At 49.6% G+C, this 22,354-nt stretch overlaps 1 protein-coding gene across 4 annotated transcripts in view; it reads left to right on the forward strand.

The window, feature by feature from the left end:
* The window catches only part of USH1C (USH1 protein network component harmonin), a 52,561-nt gene that overhangs the window by 22,507 nt on the left and 7,700 nt on the right, over positions 1-22,354 (forward strand). The window contains exons 14-17 of one of the 4 annotated variants that reach the window (XR_009564892.1): positions 66-190; positions 3,311-4,312; positions 4,486-4,535; positions 21,869-21,910. Coding sequence is in view for 2 of the 4 variants with exons in the window: in XM_060303453.1 (XP_060159436.1) it covers positions 66-190; positions 3,311-3,384; positions 4,486-4,535; positions 21,869-21,910 (291 nt within the window). In the remaining 2 variants the exon portion in view is untranslated. Of the gene's footprint in view, positions 1-65; positions 191-3,310; positions 4,313-4,485; positions 4,536-21,868; positions 21,911-22,354 lie in introns of those variants that run through there. The other 3 variants (XM_060303453.1, XR_009564893.1, XM_030831513.2) reach the window with 3 other exon arrangements.

The following is a 22,354-nucleotide window of genomic DNA, read 5'->3' on the forward strand; positions in this document are numbered from 1 at the left end:
TTCCCCAATAGGCAGAAGGCAGGCCTGCAAAGGTTCTGACTCCAGTCACAGGCGTCTTATTTCAGGATCGTGGAGGAGGAAGAGAATTTTAAGAAGCAGTGGGAAGAAGACTGGGGCTCAAAGGAACAGCTCCTGTCGTCTAAAACCATCACCACCGAGTTGCACCCAGTACCCCTTCGCAAGCCAAAGTGTATGTATCATGTGCCAGGGGAGAGGGGGCTTCCTTCTGGGGCTGGGGATGTCTAGACAAAGATAGAGGTCTCCCGCCACTCACCACCACCTGCCCAGGTGAACAGGCCATGGCTCTCTCTTCATGGAGGGGCAGCCAGTTGCCAGGAGCTGTCTGCCAGGGCATTGGGATGGCTGGGATCTGCCTGCCTTCCTTGTCCTGGGGGCCTGCTGCCAGGCTCTCCCCCATGACACAGACTCAGGCATGTGCCCTTGGACTTCTGAAGAAGAGCTGGAGAGCTGTGGCAAAAGCGAACTGCTGATGGGATTATCATCCTAGTGTGTCAGGTGTTGTGTCCTCCTCTTGCCCGGTTCTGAATTGGGGCTGGGGTAAAACAGCAAGAAAGAGGGGAAGGGGCTCACGTGAGAGAAGGACTCTGGTGGTCCAAGGCTGGTGAGCAATTGCAGGAGGAGCTTACCGAAGTGCCCCTACCACCTGCATCCCTGTGTGTGGACTGCAGTCATGCCACTCCGAGGATGGAGCCGGGGAGAGAACTGTGTGACACTCCCAGGCACCAAACTGCAGCCATCCTTGGGCCTCAGCAACCTCTGCCCTTCCCATCTCCTTTCTTCCTCTGTCCTGTGTTCCCATGTCCACTTGCAGTCCAGGCCCCCACCACGTGCTCCCCCGTCCACCTGCTCTCCACCCCAACTCCCAGAATGTCACGTCTCTACAAGGGGCAGCTCACACCACCAGGGCAGGGTTGGGGGCTCAGTCTCAGTGCTTCTTCAGTGGGGTAGTGGTGGGGAGCCAGGAGCCAGGCAGCTTGGGGGGCCGTGGCAGTCACAGGTCCAGGATGCCTGGTTGGGCCTTTACTCGCTGACTTGACAGCTGTTTCGATTTGTACTTGACACAAGGCAGATTCCACTCCAGCTGACTGCGCTCAGCCGACCTTGGACCCTCCCAGTATGAGGCAAGTCTGCACCTAAGCACCAAGGTTCCCCCACTTCCCCTGTGCAGCAGCCATTTGGGATCCTGTGATGGGGTCCGGACAGCTTTGGCCCCAACTTTGAATCATACTCGAGCCCTAGAGGGACATCAACTTGCCAACCCAGGCCACTTGAGTCAACAAGAGGCGCAGGGCATCTGGATGGTTCCACGTCACCCCTCGCTGGTGCAGGGCAAGCATCTCCCAGCACATTTCTTGCTGGAACCGGGGCAATGTCATCTCGGATCCTCTCCGAAGGACAAAGCACTTTCTCATCAGCCGCCCCCATGACATTTGGTATGAGTTGAGGATGTGGCCAGAGCTAGATTCCCGGCGAATAATCTGTGCCTTAGACAGGTAGCTAATTTGTTCTTTGGAGTGAAATAGGAGCTTCCGAAAGAGAGAAATCGATTTTAATTGCTTCTCATGAAAGTAATCCTAGTCAATTTAGTACCTTCCTAGAAATTGGGTCTTGGCCTCAAAGCAAACACACCCTCTCAGGAACTGTGAAAAATAAAAGCCCTTTCTCTAGCTATTTATTCAGTGCTTTTCGACCAAATCAAGCTTCTTGAATAAAAGGAGCAAAAGCTTTCCCTTTGCTGGAGATGCAAATGTCTTCTAAGGGAACGGGAGGAAGCAAGTGATTGAGGACCAGGCTCTGCCGGCCTGAGCTGAGGCAGCCAGGCCACCACCATCCATTTGCATCTGCATCGGCAGTTTAATTTTACTTTGGAGATTAGGCAGGAAGTGCAGGAAGGCCTCTGGGCCAGCTCAGTTCCCACCTTTTCCCCATTCCTCGAAGGCTGGAATGGTCTCTGCCTTTTAGGGCCGACAGGCCAGGCTGCAGCCAGCCCCTCCCTGACCACTCTTCAATCTGGGGGTCCAGTCAGCTGACAGGTTCTACCTGACTCAGGTGTCTTGTGCCTGTGTGGAGCCAGCATTTTTGAACAGACAGGAAAGAGTGTGAAGCATCTCTTGCCTGGAAAACGAAGCCACTCATCCTAATGATCAGGGGGGACTGACTGCTCCCCTCCCCGCCTGCTTCCCAGGGGCTCTGCCTGCCTACCCACGACCGACCTCAATGTTGAGCAGAACCTCAACATTGCACTGAGCCCTCAAAGCCAGGACGTACAGTCACAGAGGCCCCAGAATAGCTTTCCTTAGCAAAAGCAAAAGGGGGCAGAGGGGTAATTAAGGTTCCCAGAGCTGGAAGGAGGCTTGAAAGATAAGAAGTTTAAATAAGAGCTTTCCAGCCTTCTCATCAAGGACCCCATCTATTAGCCCCCAATCCCATTAGACCCCATGGTTTGGAAGTTGAGTTTTTTCCTACTACACTATTAAGTAATCATTTGTATTCACTGTTTTATTAAGCAGTCCCTCTTGTTAGCAAGAAAGCATCAGTGTTCCATTGTTGAGTAAATATAAACCGAGGCAAAAGCAAAGGAACTTACGTATAGCCTTTTCATAGGTTAATAGGCCAGCTCTTCTAATTAATAGTTTGAAATATTAATAAGCAGCTCATAGCAGACTCAAACACTACTTTCCAGGGCCCCAGGGAGGCCAGAGTCCAGGTTAGAAATCACTGGAAAGGACAGTTTGCTATTCTCCACATTAGGTCAGAATTCATGTCTTTCTAAGCACACGCGCCTCTTTTACCCCTTGGGACCTCCTCACCTCCTCAGGATCCCAAACTTCCGTCTGCTACCCACACACACAGTTCTGACATTCCCTGGGGACCCAGAGCTCTAAGGGTGGTGAGAAGAAGCTGGGAGGATCTGTTTCCCATTGCAAGCCCTTGGCATCAAACGTGTATAATACTCAGATATTCCTGTCATCAGTACTGCACCTCCTGTTTCAACCAAACGCCCTGCAAAATGGTTCTCATGCTGCTGTCAGATCAGAGGCCCCTGTTGTGAGCCCATTTTACAGATGGAGAAATGAGAACTACCAAGGTTGAAAGCACTGCACGCACCATCCCAGAGCAAGAAACCTTTGCTCTAGATTCCTGAGCCCTGTTGTCGTCCCTGACCTCCCAGCTCTCCCATGGAGTAAGCTGGTCACAGGCCCCCAGGCACCCCCAAGCACCTCTGGCCTCTTGATCTCCCAAGTCCTTCTTGGTTCACCAGCTTCCTTCCTCCTCTTTTCCCGGGTAGATGATCTGGGAGTGGACCCCGAGTTTGACCCAGCAGATGACCTGGACGGAGGCACGGAAAAGCAGGGAGAGCAGGTTTGCGGCCCCCGCTTCGCTCCCTGGCCTTGCTGCTCTGTTTGCCCTGCCCGCCTCCTCCTGCCAGCCCTGCAGACACCTAGCTCTGAGGGTCCAATATGTGGTAGGGACTCCTGGAGTCCGGGAAGCTGCTCCAAGCCCCGGCTTGGTCCAAGCACTGCATACAATACCTTAAGGACAAGACTCACGGCCAGGCTGAAATGTCAGCTGGAACTGCTGGTTCAAATATTTAATACTACCCAAGCCTAAGTTCTTTCTCTGCTGCTCTGGCCTCTCCCCCAAGACTCCCTAGACCTCCCCAACATCCAGCAACTAGGAGGATAGTGCTGGGTCTAGCAGGGGGCTTTCTAGATCCTGTTCCAGAGCTCAGGCTGGTCAAGGGTGGGTAATTAAGCCATCACTTCTGGCCAGGGAGCTTCAGCCTTGAGGTATTAGCCCATCCGTCATGCTGTTGCCTGGGGAAGGCAGGGGGCTGGTGATCTGGCCTGGGTGGGGATATGCTTTTCTGGGGGCAGATCTCCTGCCCACTGCTGCTTGAGCGTCCTTCCCTGAGCTGACCCTGCCAGAGCCTTCTCTTCCGCGGTTGAAAGCAGAGGACGTGGCCTGCTCTGTGAGACAAGACAGTTTTGTTCTGTCTGACAGTCGTTCTAGGCAGAGACCCAGGCTCCCTTTTGTTTCGGGTTGTTTCTTGGATGGAGGAACCTGACGCCAGTCAGGAGAGGCCTTGTTCAATGGGGCTTTGTGTTTGCAGACTGTGGCTGTGATGGGGAAAAGCACATCCTTCTACAAGGGGCTTTCTCTTTGACTTTCTGGCACTGACTGCTGAAGCCAGTGTCCTGGGGGAGGCAGCTGACAGTGGCCCGGGGCCTGGGAATCGGGCCCTTTCTCAGGTGGTCTTTGGCCTGCTTTACAACCCAGGTGAGGCCAGGTAAGTGGAGAGTCAGATAGAGGGTGCGGTTCTGCTGTTGAATTTGCCGAGGCTGCTCTTCATCTCACAAAGCCGCGAGTTCCTTGGGAACCCAACTCCTCCTGGCTGCTGCCCACGGATGCTCTGGCTGAGCTGAACTGCATCTCATTGCTTTGTTCTCTGTGTTCTTATAGCCTTTGGATGGTTTTATCGCTACGATGGCAAATTCCCAACCATCCGGAAGGTAGGCCAGGACTGGGTGCTGTTTGCTGCTGAGTTTGCTGTTGGTTTTGACCTTTTCCAAACATTGTTTCTTCTCCTGTCGTCTCTCAACAGTGTGACCGCCTGTTCACTGGTGGGGGGCTAACCCTGTCTGTGCCTCTCTGTCAGACTGATGTCAGATGGCAGGGCGCTGTCACAGTGGCATCGTGGGGGAGGTATTCATGGGCTGAGACCTTCCCAGGTACCATCAGGCACTGCTGGGTCGGCACCAGCCCCACTGGGCACGGGACAGGACAGAGCCATGGCAGGAAACTTCTGCTTTGTTTCTCTGTCAAGTAGAACCAGAAGCCAAGACCAGAAGCCAAGGTCAGACAGTGAAAAATCAAGTTGGGTGCAGGTTATGAGACACGCACACAGAGGATTTTATTTGAAAAAATAATAAAAGGAGATGTACAGGTAAAATCTTTTCCAGGCACTAATAACTAGATAAATGTAAAAGAACTAGCCTCTCCTCCACACACACCTCCCATCAGAAATCATGTCACTCGAAAATCACTCTTGGTGAATAGGAAAGCTTATTTTCCTCTATTCATTAGTCCAGTCATTCCAGAAATGGCTGGTGTTTTGCTTTTCATTTCATTTCCAAAAGAGAGAAAAATTGCATCTAGGTAGAAACAAGAGCGCATCCACCCCATCTGCCTCTCCTCTCAGTCTGGACCAGAAGGAATATCTGCCATGAATTTAACTGACAGCTAAAGGACAACAGAATCATGTCCCTCATGCTGGCTCTGAAAATCCATTGACATTTTTTCTAGAGTCATGTGAGATGCTTTGTCTCCCAGCAGCTGGAGCGAAGTCCCCAGGTAATACAAGTGGCCCTCTATGGCCTTGATCAGCAATGCAAAAAGTTCCCCTTATTTGAAAAGATAACTATTCAGTGTCTTCTTGAGCCCTCTGGGTCTCAAGGCGCCCAGGCCTGTGACCTCACAAAGTCTATTCCAGCGCCTGAAGGATTCATGTTTCTGACTGAATCCTTTTCCCAGGACGGCTTGAGTAAATCACGGAGACCAGCCCTACTTGTAGGAGCCCGCCATCTGGCAGGCAGGCAGATTCACACACAGCTAAGTAACACGTATGGAGAAGGCTAGTGTGTGATCAGTAGGCAATGCTGTGGGGCAGCTTGCCTTTCTGCATCCGTAAGCAGGTACTTTTTTCTTGGGAATGGGACAGAAACTGTCATCTCTGCCTGCCCCACCCAGGAGCCCTAGCTCTAAAATCTTAACACTGGTGTTTTTTTTTAAACTAGTAGAATGGCCATGCCTATTATGATGGTCCCTGTGAGAGGCCATGCCCTTAGTCTAGCAAGCTGCCATTGGGTAGAATGTTTCTGGCTCCTCTTGGGGAATTGTCTGAATTGATAATATGATAGTAGGGATTCATCTATCAACTGAGCTGAGAGTCTAGTGAACGGGGTAGGAAGGAATCAAGCAGAACTCTGAAGTAGTGAAAACCATTTTCTCAAGTGGCTCACAGACTGCTCTGGGGGTGAGTCCCCATATCCTAGATGGGGAACCTGTGCACAGAGGTGGGGGTAGTCTTTAGGAGGGGAGGCAGAATGACTCGGTCACATGTCCATAATGACCCATCATGCCCCTCCAGCTGTGGACAAAGTTGTGTGTCCATTGCTGGGAAAGTCAATTCCTCCTTCCTGGCCTTGGATGCTGGGATGATTCAGGAATTCTGAGAGCAGGCCCTAGGAAGCCTCGTGGGTTTGGGGGTGAGCTCAATGAACGTGCAGGCTTCCTCCCTCCCAAGAGTGTTGACTCTCTCTGCTGGCCCCTGTGCTCCATGCTGTGTGATGGGGTCTGACGCTCCCTCCTACCGTGCTCCATTGCCCCCAGCTCATCAGAGCACCGTGGGGAAGCTCAGGTCCAAACTCTGGCGCCATCACTTACTAGATGTTTGACGTCCAGCAAGGGACTTCACCTTTCTGAACCTCGGCTCTTTCATCAGAAGGGGGTAATATGTATTTATGAGATAATCAGCTTTTAATCCCTTAGCACATAGGTAGTCCATAAATCTTAATTTTCTTCATTCCTTACTCCCTGGCTTCCCTGCAAGCCCATGGGAGAAGCAACCAGGAAGGCAGACGTTGTGGTCTAATTCAAACAGGAAAAAGAAGTCTGTTTGCCCTGCATCTCCTTCCCCCAGTCCTCTTCAACCCTGATGGCCAGTGAAGAGCAGTTAGGCCATCCTCCCTACCTTCTCCTGCCCACCATCTCCCAGTCCTGTAGTTTCTGTCTAGTCCTCAGTTCAGGAGACTAGTTCAGAGGGAACAGTGGATTTGGACTCTCCAGGATGAAATGGTCTGGAGTTTAAGCATCAGGACAAAATCTGATGTCCCTGGCTCTGGGCTCCCAGGTCGGAGGCTGACACCCTTCTCCTCTAGCTCAGGACCGGGGATCTGTCCCAGATTTTCTCTAGAATCTACCAGGATGCACCTGTGATGTCTGACATCCAGTTGTTGGAGAAGGCATATGCCCAGTTACTAAGAAATACAATGCTTTTTAAAATACAGCGCTTTGAAACTCACGAAGCTCTTTCATAGATGTTATTTCATTGGCTCTGAATGGCAAACCTGTGGGGTAGGTATTTCCCCCATTTTGGAGATGAGATAAACCAGGCCCAGAGAGGTTAAGGAACTTAACCAAGGTCACACAGCTTGTTAGTGAACTAGTAAGCCAGTTCTTCTGGCTGGCACAGGGAAATGTGTCTCACTCTGTGATGGGTAGCAGCGTCCTGCCTGTCCTTAACCTTAAGTCCAATGCCCAGTGTGGTGGGGCAGAGCTAGGGGAGGGGCTCACCGTGGGGTGGTTGCCTGCTGTTGTCTGAAGACTGAATGCCCTGTTTGCTGTGCTGTGCCAGTGTCAACACTACCTTGTAACCCTTGTCTTATAAACAATGCCACATCTGCTCAGAAAGGAAAGGATAAGAAGAAAGCCAAGTATGATAGCCTTCAGGAGTTGAGAAAGAATAAGAAGGAACTGGAATTTGAGCAAAAGCTTTACAAAGAGAAAGAGGAAATGCTAGAGAAGGAAAAGCAACTGAAGATCAACCGGCTGGCCCAGGAGGTATGTGTCCTGCTCCCAGGCCTGGTGAGCTTTCCTGGGGCAGTTTGGTTGGTCCCCACCACGCTCTCAGGGAACCAGATGGAGTTGCTCTTCCCAAATGCAGTCCAAGGATGGAGTGAGCCTGGCCTCCTCCCCAGGCTGGAGAGTGACATCTTCCTACCTACCCAGAGTCATCTGAGACTAGCCTCTGGCTTAGTGTACGTTTGGGATCGAGACGGGCCCGCTTGCTCAGGGGCCTCTCTGCCCAGATTGTAGGTCTCGGGTTAGCCTCTATACATGTGGTTAGAAATTTGAGTCTGTCCTCTACTCCCATCACCCCCAACCAGAGTATGAGCGCAAGGCTAGGCCGCTCCACCCTCCGTGTGGCTGTGAGGCTGCCCTCCCTGCTCAGGGTTTGAGTCGGAGGCTAACCCTCTGTTCAGCTGTAGATCTGAAGTTAGCCTTCTACCCACCTGTCATTAGATCTGTGTCAGTTTGACAGTTTGACAACCCCCTCCCCAACCCAGGTTATGAATCCAAGACCCGTTTTCCCCAGTCTGCCTTGTGTCTGAGGGTATGGGTCTGAAGCTAACCCCTTTAGGCAGGTGGGGGGTCTGAGGTCATCCCCCAATTAATCAGGCTGTGAGTTTGAGGCTGCTCCCATCAACATGAGATGTGTCTGAAACCTCTAGACCTCTTCAACCCAGGAATATATCTAAGGCTGTCCCCTTCAAGACATGTCAAAAGTAGTCTTCCAGCATATTCCTGTTTCCTAGGTAACTCCCTAGCTGTTGGAGATATTAACTGGTTTCGCTTCTCTTTAATGCTTCCATGAATCAGAATGCCAAACTGATTAGATTACAAATCCAGAGAAGTCCTGAAAAATGTGAAGTGCATTAGATCTCTCATTAGGAGCAAATTAGCTAAAAGATTAAAGATAAAATTGAGCTTGTGCTCCTGAGGACAAGGCGGCCTGGAGGGGAGATGAAAAAGAGTACAGCTGAACTCTTGGGAGGTGCTGAGAGCCTATAAAAGGACCGTACTTGGAGAATCATAAGAGCCTCAGGGTTGGTGGGGATCCTAGGGGCCAGCTAATCCCACGCAATGCACGAGCTCCTTCTCCGATTTTGCCTACACCTGCTGTTAGCTAGCCCAACACCCTAACACCCCCTCCCCCTTATCTCCACCTCCTCTGGGGCCAGGTGGAACAAGCCTGGGGCTTTTTCTAGGTAATTGACACACCCAACAATTCTCTGGGTTTTTTTAAGAAGTGCTTCTGTTCTGATTTGAGTGTGCCGCCCACATGTGACTCAAGTGTGCCCTCTGTCCTCTCCATTTTGCGCCGGCCTTGGGTCCCAGGTATCGGAGACAGAGCGGGAAGACCTTGAGGAATCGGAAAAGATTCAATATTGGGTGGAAAGGCTCTGTCAGACGCGCCTTGAGCAGATTTCCTCTGCTGATACTGAGATTTCAGAGGTAACAGAGCCCTTCTTTCCACATAGACCCACCCTGGGGACAGCGGGAGGCAAGATGGCCACTGGCAAGCTTCACTGTCCAGGGCCGCCAACCAGCCCACTCCCCCTTCCTCTCTTGAGGAGGGGGGCATGTCTGTATTTCTGGGATTATTTCCAGAGTGACCACTAAGTCCCAGCTCATCTGAGATGATCCCGGTTAGGCCTGTTGTCCTGGCATAACTACTCAGATGTCCTTTTCACTGTCAAGTGTGTTCCAGTTTAGATGACTATTGGTCATCTAATTGGTCATCTAATGGATTATATGGTCGCCTTCTTACCACCCACATAACTTGGGGCTCCCCTGCATTTGGGCACTCCCTACTGGCCACCTCGTATGGGATCAGCTGGGCACCCAGGTGGCAGAGAAGTGACACCCCCATGGTTCTGGCTTGAGGGTGCTGGGTCTTCAGCAGCAAGAGAAACAAATAGATGAGCATTATACTCGATGTATTGTGAAGTGGGGCACTAAGCAGTTACAGAACTTCCTTGCAACCCCCCAGATGACCACAGGGCTCCCGCCTTCCCTGCCTTCTGTGTCTCCCCTGGCCCCACCCCTGAGACGCTTCGCAGGTGGGCTGCACCTCCACACCACTGACCTGGATGACATCCCCTTGGACATGTTCCACTATCCCCCCAAGACTGCTTCTGCCTTGCCTGTGATGCCCCACCCTCCACCCTGCAACCCACCCCCCAAGGTCCCCGCGCCCCCTGTCCTTCCCTCATCAGGCCACGTGAGTGCCTCATCCTCACCCTGGGTGCAACGCACTCCACCCCCCATTCCCATCCCTCCCCCACCATCCATTCCTACGCAAGACCTCACTCCTACCCGCCCACTGCCCTCGGCACTGGAAGAGGCACTAGGCAACCACCCCTTCCGCGCTGGGGAGACAGGCAATCCAGCAGAGGACTGGGAGGCAAAGAACCACAGTGGGAAGCCGGCCAGCTCTCCCGTCCCTGAACGGAGCTTCCCACCCACCCCAAAGGTACTACCTCTGTTCTGCATGCTATGCTGGGAAGCAGGAAGAGTGGGCCGGGCTTCTGTTTCCCACGCCCTCCTCTGTTCCTGTGAGTGGAGACGGGAAGAAGCATCCCCCCACCCCATTTTCCAAGAACAAGCTCCCCAGCCTGCATGTCGTGGATGTCCTGCATGTGTGTGGTTTCTGCTGATTTTGAAGTGCTGTATTGTGTGGTGAATTGCCTGTGATAGTGGGGATGAGCAACATTGTATCAGTGTTGATTGCTCTCTCTTTGCTCCACTTGGCTAGTATGGGCTGGTAACATTCAATGTAGTATTTGCAAGGCTGTGTTAATGAAGAGCCAGAGCTCTACTTATATGACAGCCAGTTGTTTCTTGATATTAGCTCAGAAAGCCTTGAACATGGGAAATGAATTCTCTGGGGGATGGGAAGCAGGGGAGCAGTATTAGGCTCTGTAAATGAGGTGATAACACTGTCCAGTAATTAGGGCATCACTGTGCCATTTTCTATGGCACTAGCCAACTGCGTTAGCTTGAAGCACAATGCCCATAAATTTCTGGCCAGCTTCCAGCTACAGAAAAAATGAAAATGGATAGTTCCTAGAAAGCTCCAAATTTACTACTAAAAGATTAGGGATCTTTTTCCTGGATGTCAGCAGGGAGAACAGTGATCATTCTCAAAAAGACGTGTTTCTCATTAATTGTTCTTAACCCAAAGCCTAAGAGGCGATCCCCAAGGAAGAGATGGAGCTTTGATCCTTTGGAGGGAAAAACAAAATATTTCTCTGCTCCAGTAGCTGTGAGGCTAAGACTCTAGTCAGAACTACAGCAGCGCATGTCAGCTAAGAGTGGGGATTTGCGGGGAGGCTAGTCAGTGGTTCCCGATCAGTTGTTTTTATTAACTTTTCCTGCATGGATTTGAGTTCCTGCATGAAGTGCAGAATAAGCATCTCAGGGCATTCAGGGGCGCTTGGGGGAAGGAATGTGGGAATGAAGGAAGTGCCGGACGCTGACGAGGCTGCAGCTGCCAGCAGGGCACTCTCAGAGGGACTCCCGGTGGGGTCCTGAGCCCTGAGCTCTGGCAGAGAGAAGTCTGTCTGTTCCAAGGATGTCTTGCCCCAGAGCCCAGGCAGCGCAGTTTGCAGGGGCTGAGTTAGCCTGGCAAAGAGGCCCACATCCTTCTTGTGAGTGGCCCCCACCAAGAGGGGCAGCAGCTTTCCCTCAACAAATTCAACTCAGTAATCAGTTGAGCACCTTCCTTGTGCTTCCGTGTGTGGGACTGGGGAGCTGTGCTGAAGCGGACACAGAGGCAATTGGCCCACCTGTGCTCTCCAGGACTTTGCTATCTGAAGGATTAGCAGCTGACCAGGCAGGATGCAGCTGTAAAATTGTCAGAGGCTAGGTGCTGTGGGAGAGATTCATTCTAATGGGAAGTTGAAGGCGCCTCTGTAGAGCTGAGCCTTGAGGGATGGTGATACATGGAGGATGGGAGAAGGGCATTGCAGGTGCAGGGGACATAACGATGACAGGAAGGAACTACCCAGGTTTGAATCCTGGCTCAGTCACTGGCTAGATGGCTTTGGGCATGTGTTATTTCATCTATCCGAACCTAGGTACCCTTGTCCATAAAATGGGAATGCTGACGGCACCTACTTATGACATGGATCAAATGAGTTAATACATGAATTCATTCTAAGTTAATACTCGGGAGAGTGGCAGGCACGTAGGAGGTGCTCAATAGACATTACCTACGCTCAGTGACAGATCAGGGTACAAGACAAATTGGGTGAAGCTGCAAACGTGAAATCGGAGGAAAACTGCAACCTTTTGAGTCAGGGTCAAGATTCAAAAACAGGGTCCAACTTTCTTGGATTTCTCCAGGCATCACAAAGTTCCCACTGTTAGTTCCTGATCAGAGCAGAGAGAAGGTTAAAAGAGACTCTCCCCACACAAGGAGCCTCTGAAGAACTGGACCCTAAATCTCTTAAGTGACATCAAAGCCAGTGTTGTCCCTGATGCGGAGGCCAGGGGTCAGCTCTTTTGGTTAGCTTCATCCTGCTCGTGTCAGCACTTCGGCCCATGCACCGCTGACCCTGCCCAACCTTCTCCTCCCTGCATGCTACTGGCGAGTGGTCATCAGTGCTGCAGTAGGACGTGTGGACCATCACACATCTGCACAGTCAGCCCCGCCACCAGCAGGCCTCAGGTGGTGGAAACAAACACCTGTATCAGGTCGGCACCTGTGCCTGCCACACAGGCACCTGCCAGGGGAAGGTTTTCAGAGCCACGTGTACTCCCAGGCACTGCCCCATACACCCACCATAATACTGAGTCATTCGTTTACTCAGGTATCATGTTTAATGAGCACCTACTATATGCCAGACACCGTGCTGGGCACCAGAGAACCACCACAAAATAGGCAGCCCAGTCCCTGTCTGAGACTGTCTGGTGGAAGGACAGACAAGTAAGCAGGAAACTCCCACACTACCAGGGCAGATGAGGGAAGCACAGGTGCTATGTTGAGGGGAGGGGGTGGAGAGGAAAAGCTCAGGGAATGGTCCCCAAAGGTGGTGATACCCAAGCTAACACCTGGGCAGGTAAAAAACCCTGAAGGCAAGAAAACCGGGCATTTTGGAGGCTCAAGTTAGGCAGTGTGAGAAGGGCGAGGAGTGGGGGATGAGGCTGCCAAGGAGAGTAGAGAAGCCCATGGGGGTCGAGCCAAGGAGCTTAGTGGTCAGTGGGGACCCGTGAAGGGTTTGGGGCAGGGCTGTGACCCGATTTGTCTTGCCCAAGATGATCAAGTGGGTTAGAGCAAAGCAGACGTGTTGCATTAGCTCTCCTGGATGCCGCACTTACTGGTCCTCCTTCCCAAACCCCCACCTCTGTGCCCACCCACCAGGAACAGCGGATGCTGCATGCGCAGTCCGGGAACTGCAACTGTCTCCCTTGGGAGAGAGGAAGCTGGATGGCAGCCGTGGCCACTGAGAGAGAGCCTTGAAAGTATCCTCTGACTGACAGTGCCCGCTGGCGCCCCCATAGCAAGCTCTGGCTCAAGTCCCTGATTCCTCAGAACCACCCAATAGTTTCTGTGGCCTCAGGACACACTGTGGCCAATGGACTTCTTGTCCCCGTCCCTAGGACATCCGGCAGGGTGAACGGACCAGGCCAGCTCAGTGCATGGTGTGAATTTGCCTGTGTGTCAAAGTGCTGTGGTTGGCCTGGGCCACCCGGGCCATGACCTCACATGGGTCTCTCTTTAAACTAACCCCATAGACATTTTGCCCAAGCCCACAGCCTCCACGAGGCCCTGGCGTGTCCACCATCTCCAAACCTGTCATGGTCCACCAGGAGCCCAACTTCGTCTACAGGCCAACTGTGAAATCCGAGGTCCTGGTAAGCCCCTTGGGTCCCCTCCAGGGCATCTCCAGAGGAGCAGACATGGACTGTCTCCCCTAGCTGCTACTGCCTCTAGAGCGAGGTGGGATACAAACTCACATCAGATGCCATCTTGTCACCTCCTCATTAGCCAAGAGGTGAATTCACATAGGTATAAGTGGATGTTGCCACAGCCAGAGAAATGCCTGTTTCTCACTTGACCAAACAGCTTAGAGCGCCATCTAGAAGTAATAATATGGTTCCTATCGTTAGCCCTGTTTAACACTTGAGGAAACAGAGCTTAGAGGGGTTAAGTAGGTTGTCCAAGGCAGAGCCAGGACTGACAATTTACTCTAGTCTTTCAGACTCCAAATCCCAAACTCCTACGTACTTGCCATTTTGCCAAAACCCACAGGGATTCCAGTTGCCCTGGCCTGCGCCCCTAAGGCCTGTCGTGTGTCACCCTCAGATGGGGAACTGGCCAAAGCAGATCCACTTCCCTTCTCCACTTCCTGTCTCGCTCCTCACTAAGGCTGGGAATGTGGGGTGTGGCCCTGAGCGGGGGGAGGGTCTGCCCACCCCCAGTCACCCACAGCTGAGCAAGCTGGGACTCAGGTGCACCCCTTGCAAGGGTACCGGCCCCTGACAGGCCTCCCACCCACAGAGGGAGGAGTCATGCCAGAGTTTATATTCCCCTTTCAAGGAAGCCGTATCCAAATGTTAGGGTGGAGTAGCTCAGATACTCCTTTTGAGCTTTAGCTCTCCAAAAAGCACAGTTCACGCTCCTGGGACAGCCTGCTGATGCCTCTGCAATGTGTTTTCAGGCTGATGACAAGGGGTGGTGTCTTCTTGACTAGGACTAGGTAGCTGATGCATCTGGGGGCGTTGAGGGGCCCCTTACATAAATCAGGCTGTGTCTGTCTGGGGAGGGATGTTGGCCAAGCAACCCCAGGCTGGCAGGCCCAGGGTTTGGCACCAGGGGGCAGAAGAGACCTATTGGTAACATCCAGCGTGGAACTTTTTTTTTTTCTGGCAGCCACAGGAGATGTTGAAGAGGATGGTGGTTTATCAGACAGCGTTCCGACAAGTAAAATGATACCCGTCGTGTGTCTGTGGTCCTCCCCACCACCCTCTGCCCCTCCCACTCTGACCTCTCTGGGAGTGCCTGTCAGCTTGGAGGTGGCCCCAAGCGCCATCTTCCAGGAGCCTCAGGCCAAAACTGTGTCCTGTTACCTGTGGCCAGGGGTTTGGGGTGTGTGTGTGTCTGTCTGTCTCATATCAGGTGGGGATCCTGGGCTTGTGAGACCCCATGGCCAAGATGAGAAAGCAGCAGGGTCCCTGGGGGCTGGCCTCTTTTGCTGCTGTTTGTTCATAGAGGAGCAGCAGAGGGACCCCTCAGAGGGTCACAGAGGCCAAGATAGGTGGTTGCTGCAGCTCTAGGAGAGAAAAAGGGGCTGCCTGAGGTGTTTCCCTGCCCCTTCCCATGTCTTGCCTCCTCAAGGCAGATCATAGCTTCACCAAACCCCACTTGGCCCCAAACCACCATCAGGGAGGAAGTGGTGGCCCAGGTCCTCCATCTGCAGGGGATGCTCCTGTGCACAGGGCCCCACAGAAGTCCTTGCAGGTCCATGAGTGGATTCAGGCAGGCAGCCACTTACCCTCCCACCTCCTGGGGCTTACATCCTCAGAGCCAGCCATTGGATTGGCTGTCTCATTGCTGATGAAAGAGACCCCAAGATGGAGATCTTGCAGCCAACATCCTCACCAATAACCGAATATCTGACTACAGGCTGATTTGACTGCAGTCAGGGAACAAAGGGGAGGTGTCAGCTGTACAGTGAGATAGGAGGGTCTGCAAAGGAAGCTGCCCCCAACAAGGACTGAGCAGTGACAGGTGACAGCTGACACTTAGCTGTGGTATGCCAAGCACTATTTCTTTTTGTTTTTTTAAATGTTTCTTTTATTTTTGAATCTAAAATTTCAAACTAATTTTAAAATTTTATTTATTTTTTTTAATTTTTGAATTTTATTTAATTTATTTTTTTATACAGCAGGTTCCTATTAGTCATCAATTTTATACACATCAGTGTATACATGTCAATCCCAATCACCCAATTCAGCACACCACCATCCCCACCCCCCTGTGGCTTTCCCCCCTTGGTGTCCATACATTTGTTCTCTACATCTGTGTCTCAACTTGTGCCCTGCAAACCGCTTCATCTGTACCATTTTTCCACATACATGCATTAGTATACAATATTTGTTTTTCTCTTTCTGACTTACTTCACTCTGTATGACAGTCTCTAGATCCCTCCACATCTCAACAAATGACTCAATTTTGTTTCTTTTTATGGCTGAGTAATATTCCATTTTATATACATACCACAACTTCTTTATCCATTCCTCTGTCGATGGGCATTTAGATTGCTTCCATGACCTGGCTACTGTAAATAGTGCTGCAGTGAACATTGGGGTGCATGTGTCTTTTTGAATTATGGTTTTCTCCGGGTATATGACCAGTAGTGGGATTGCTGGATCATATGGTAATTCTATTTTTAGTTTTTTAAGGAACCTCCATACTCTTCTCCATAGGGGCTGTATTAATTTACATTCCCACCAACAGTGCAAGAGGGTTCCCTTTTCTCCATATCCTCTCCAGCATTTGTTGTTTATAGATTTTCTGATGATGCCCATTCTAACTGGTGTGAGGTGATACCTCATTGTCGTTTTGATTTGCATTTCTCTAATAATTAATGATGTTGAGCAGCTTTTCATGTGCTTTTTGGCCATCTGTATATCTTCTTTGGAGAAATGTCTATTTAGGTGTTCTGCCCATTTTTGGATTGGGTTGTTTGTTTCTTTAATATTGAGCTGCATGAGCTGTTTATATATTTTGGAGATTAATCCTTTGTCTGTTGATTCACTTGCAAATATTTTCTCCCATTCTGAGGGTTGTCTTTTCATCTTGTTTATGGTTTCCTTTGCTGTGCAAAAGCTTTTAAGTTTCATTAGGTCCCATTTGTTTATTTTTGGTTTTATTTCCATTACTCTAGGAGGTGGATCAAAAAAGATCTTGCTGTGATTTATGTCAAAGGGTGTTCTTCCGATGTTTTCCTCTAAGAGTTTTATAGTGTCTGGTCTTACATTTAGGTCCTTAATCCATTTTGAGTTTATTTTTGTGTATGGTGTTAGGGAATGTTCTAATTTCATTCTTTTACATGTAGCTATCCAGTTTTCCCAGCACCACTTATTAAGAGACTGTCTTTTCTCCATTGTATATCCTTGCCTCCTGTGTCATAGATTAGTTGACCATAGGTGCGTGGGTTTATCTCTGGGCTTTCTATCTTTTTCCATTGATCTATGTTTCTGTTTTTGTGCCAGTACCATATTGTCTTGATTACTGTAGCTTTGTAGTATAGTCTGAAGTCAGGGAGTCTGATTCCTACAGCTCAGTTTTATTCCCTCAAGACTGCTTTGGCTATTCTGGGTCTTCTGTGTCTTCATACAAATTTTAAGATTTTTTGTTCTAGTCCTGTAAAAAATGCCATTGGTAATTTGATAAGGATTGCATTGAATCTGTAGATTGCTTTGGATCATATAGTCATTTTCACAATATTGATTCTTCCAATCCAAGAACATGGTATATCTCTCCATCTGCTGGTATCATCTTTACTTTCATCAGTGTCTTATAGTTTTCTGCATGCAGGTCTTTTGTCTCCCTAGGTAGGTTTCTTCCTAGGTATTTTATTCTTTTTGTTGCAATGGTAAATGGGAGTGTTTCCTTAATTTCTCTTTCAGATTTTTCATTATTAGTGTATAGGAATGCAAGAGATTTCTGTGCATTCATTTTGTATCCTGCAACTTTACCAAATTCATTGATTAGCTCTAGTAGTTTTCTGGTGGCATTTTTAGGATTCTCTATGTATAGTATCATGTCATCTGCAAACAGTGACAGTTTTACTTCTTCTTTTCCAATTTGTATTTCTTTTTCTTCTCTGATTGCCATGGCTAGGACTTCCAAAACTATGTTGAATAATAGTGGTGAGAGTGGACGTCCTTCTCTTGTTCCTGATCTTAGAGGACATGCTTTCAGTTTTTCACCATTGAGAATGATGTTTGCTGTGGGTTTGTCATATATGGCCTTTATTATGTTGAGGTAGTTTCCCTGTATGCCCACTTTCTGGAGAGTTTTTATCATAAATGGGTGTTGAATTTTGTCAAAAGCTTTTTCTGCATCTATTGAGATGATCATATGGTTTTTATTCTTCAATTTGTTAATATGTTTTATCATATTGATTGATTTGTGTATATTGAAGAATCCTTGCATCCCTGGGATAAACTCCACTTGATCACAGTGTATGATCCTTTTAATGTGTTGTTGGATTCTGTTTGCTAGTTTTTTGTTGAGGATTTTTGCATCTATATTCATCAGTGATAGTGGTCTGTAATTTTCTTTTTTTATAATATCTTTGTCTGGTTGTGGTTGTCAGGGTGATGGTGGCCTCATAGAATAAGTTTGGGAGTGTTCCTTCCTCTGCAGGTTTTTGGAAGAGTTTGAGAAGGATGGGTGTTAGCTCTTCTCTAAATGTTTGATAGAATTCACCTGTGAAGCCATCTGGTCCTGGACTTTTGTTTGTTGGAAGATTTTTAATCACAGTTTCAATTTCATTACTTGTGATTGGTCTGTTCATGTTTTCAATTTCTTCCTGGCTCAGTCTTGGAAGGTTATACCTTTCTAAGAATTTGTCCATTTCTTCCAGGTTGTCCATTTTGTTGGCATAGAGTTGCTTGTAGTAGTCTCTTAGGATGCTTTGTATTTCTGCGGTGTCTGTTGTAACTTCTCCTTTTTCATTTCTAATTTTATTGATTTGAGTCCTCTCCCTCTTTTTCTTGATGAGTCTGGCTAATGGTTTATCAGTTTTGTTTATCTTCTCAAAGAACCAGCTTTTAGTTTTATTGATCTTTGCTATTGTTTTCTTTGTTTCTATTTCATTTATTTCTGCTCTGATCTTTATTTCTTTCCTTCTGCTAACTTTGGGTTTTGTTTGTTCTTCTTTCTCTAGTTCCTTTAGGTGTAAGGTTAGATTGTTTATTTGAGATTTTTCTTGTTTCTTGAGGTAGGCTTGTATAGCTATAAACTTCCCTCTTAGAACTGCTTTTGCTGCATCCCATAGGTGTTGGATCATCGTGTTTTCATTGTCATTTGTCTCTAGATATTTTTTGATTTCCTCTTTGATTTCTTCAGTGATCTCTTGGTTATTTAGTAACGTACTGTTTAGCCTCCATGTATTTGTGTTTTTTACCTTTTTTTCCCCTGTAATTCATTTCTAATCCCAGAGCGTTGTGGCCAGAAAAGATGCTTGATATGATTTCAATTTTCTTAAATTTCGGAGGCTTGATTTGTGACTCAAGATGTGATCAGTCCTGGAGAGTGTTCCGTGCGGACTTGAGAAGAAAGTGTAATCTGCTGTTTTTGGATGGAATGTCCTATAAATATCAATTAAATCTATCTGGTCTGTTGTGTCATTTAAAGCTTCTGTTTCCTTATTTATTTTCATTTTTTTTTTTTTTTTTTTTTGCGATATGCGAGCCTCTCAGTGCTGTGGCCTCTCCCGTTGCGGAGCACAGGCTCCAGACATGCAGGCTCAGCGGCCATGGCTCACAGGCCTAGCCACTCCATGGCATGTGGGATCTTCCTGGACCGGGGCACGAACCTGTGTCCCCTGCATCGGCAAGCGGACTCTCAACCACTGCGCCACCAGGGAAGCCCTTTATTTTCATTTTGGATGATCTGTCCATTGGTGTAAGTGAGGTGTTAAAGTCCCCCACTATTATTGTGTTACTGTCAATTTCCTCTTTTAGAGCTGTTAGCAGTTGCCTTATGTATTGACATGCTCCTATGTTGGGTGCATATATATTTATAATTGTTATATCTTCTTCTTGGATTGGTCCCTTGATCATTATATAGTGTCCTTCCTTGTCTCTTATAACATTCTTTATTTTAAAGTCTATTTTATCTGATATGAGTATTGCTACTCCAGCTTTCTTTTGATTTCCAGTTGCATGGAATATCTTTTTCCATCCCCTCACTTTCAGTCTGTATGTGTCCCTAGGTCTGAAGTGGGTCTCTTGTAGACAGCATATATATGGGTCTTGTTTCTGTATCCATTCAGCCAGTCTGTGTCTTTTGGTTGGAGCATTTAATCCATTCATGTTTAAGGTAATTATCTATATGTATGTTCCTATGACCATTTTCTTAATTGTTTTGGGTTTGTTTTTGTAGGTCCTTTTCTTCTCTTGTGTTTCCCACTTAGAGAAGTTCCTTTAGCATTTGTTGTAGAGCTGGTTTGTGGTGGTGAATTCTCTTAGCTTTTGCTTGTCTGTAAAGCTTTTGATTTCTCCATCAAATCTGAATGAGATCCTCGCTGGGTAGAGTAATCTTGGTTGTAGGTTCTTCCGTTTCATCACTTTAAGTATATCATGACACTCCCTTCTGGACAAGCACTGTTTCTAAATACTTTATGTGCTTTAATTCTTTTCATCTTTACCAGAACCTAGGAGGGAAGTGCTTTTACCACCCGCATTTTATAGATGAGAAACCAATGCAGAGAGATTAGGAGTCATGCCCTTGATGGCACAGCTAGTGTCAGACCCTGGCTTTGAATTTGACCCAGGAGGTCAGCCTCCATAGTTGGGCTCCTAAGTCCTACGCCATCCTGCCTCTCAGGATGAAATAGACATTTAAGGGTTTTGTTATTCAAGGCACAAATAGGTCTCGAGGAGAGAGAGGCAGGAAGGTGAGGAATCCAAGGGCCCAGACTGGGAGTCAGACCTTCACCTCACTGCCCACTGACGGGGTGACTTGAGCATGAACGTCACCTCTCTGGGTCCCAGTGTCTCCATCTGTTGGACGAAGGGCTGGACTCCCTCTTCAAGGGCCGACCCACGATAGCGGCTTATAGGTCTCTAATCTAAATTCACATAAGACACAAGTCCTTGCCATCCGGCCTGTCGCTGAGAGCAGATTCTCAGAGGGAAGGAGAGAGGGAGGCCCATAGCCAGCCCTGCTCACTTTTCCAGAAGACACAGCCAGGGGTAGGCAGGCTCTCCGTGAAAGAGAATTGACTCCACGTCCTGCCTAATGACTCCTCTTGCCCATGGATTTGCTGCAACCCTTCCTCTGTCTGCTGCCCTGACACCCACACACCAACCTGGGGTGGCCTCAGAGCTGGGCCAGGCTGGAGACCCCCAGGCTTTTCGGGGTTGAGCCCGGGAGATGAAGGCGAGGGAGGAGGCAGGGCAGGCAGATGCCCAGGGATCCATCTGCTGATATCTGGCCCCCATCTTGAGCCCAGAGCTTGGTTGCTGCATGCTGGGCACAGAGGAGGCTGTGACCTCCCCTGATGCCAACCACAGGCCCCAGGGGACACTTGGTGTGGCCCAGGTGACTGTATGCTGGCAGGTGACTCCACTCAGTCCAGCGAGGCTGCATGGGCACCTGTCACAGGGCTTCCCCTTTGCTCCCACCTTCCCGTGGGGACTAACTTGCCTGGCCCCTCAATCCATGGACCCCGGGCTCCTGCTCTCTGTGTGTGACTCCTGGGAAGACACTGCTTTTCCGACTCTGCTCCCCCTTCTCCCTTCTCAGCACCTCGCTTGGTGAGAAGGGCATATTGTTAGGGATATTGTTCCCACAGCTCCCACCAAGCCAGGTCCCCAGAGCTGAGCGTCCCCCTCCTCCTCCCCTGGCTAGGTTCTGGGTGGAGCCTTACCTTCTAGATAAGCATTACATTAAGAACAGTGCAGGCGCTGGGCAAGCACAGACAGCCGTCCTTTGCCTCTGGGTGCCTGATGTCCCTTCCCCGTGCCCATCATGTTGTGACTGGTTTCCCCAGGGAGCCTCTTGAGCAGTATTGTCCTTCTTTGGGGTCAGAGCACTGGGTGGAGAAAAGCTGGGCTTCACCCCCAAAGCCTGGACCTGGCCTCAGGTGGGCACTTGGAGGAGCTGAGAAAGGGCCTAAAAGACCTGAAGCTGTGGGCAATGAGACCTTCAGCAAGGCTGCCCAGACCACCTAGATGTCAGCAGATGCCCCTGCCAGCCACAGATGCCCACCCCTCTGGAACAGTGCAGGATCCAGGGCCAGGGTCCTTCAAATGCTTCCCGTAGCTTCCCGCTTCTCCCGAGCAGGGGTGCTCTGGGTGTCAGGGCTGCCAGCCTCCCCCCCGAATCCCCCATGCAGTCCACAACTGCCCCCTCACCTCACCACTCTCTCCCCTACCTCCTAGCCATTCACCATCTTCCTCCGCCCTAAGCTTCTTTCCTGCAGTGACTCTCAAGGGCCTCTGCTCTGAAGCCCTAACACCCTCCCTTTGCTTCCAGGATTTCCGGAAATACGAGGAAGGCTTTGACCCCTACTCCATGGTGAGAGATAGCTCTCCTCCCCTGGGGAGTAACCCCAGGAGTGGGGGGTGGGGGATTACGGTGTGTTTGGTGCGGGTGCACTGTGGGTTCTGAGGGCCCTGGGGACGAGGCAGGGCGTGTGAACAGCCCCAGGGAGGCCCCAGCTGCTCTTCCCTGTGTAGGCTCCTTTCAAACAGCATTCCATTGTGAACTCTGTGTGTGTGTGTGTGTGTGTGTGTGTGTGTGTGGTTTACAGCAACAGTGACACTTGCTGAGCACTAACTACATACCAGACACCGTGCTGTGTTTTTACAAGGCGTGCTCTCGCCCAGCCCTCATAGTAATCCCAGGGAAAAACGATCTCTGTGTGTGCGTGTCCATGGGGCCCCATGGGGCCTGGGACCTCCAGCTGAAGACTGATGGGGATGAGGCTGTGCAAGGTCCCCTTGACCATGTGTTCTGTGG

Source organism: Globicephala melas, chromosome 8 (genome assembly GCF_963455315.2).
Source record: "Globicephala melas chromosome 8, mGloMel1.2, whole genome shotgun sequence".
Classification (NCBI taxonomy): domain Eukaryota; kingdom Metazoa; phylum Chordata; class Mammalia; order Artiodactyla; family Delphinidae; genus Globicephala; species Globicephala melas.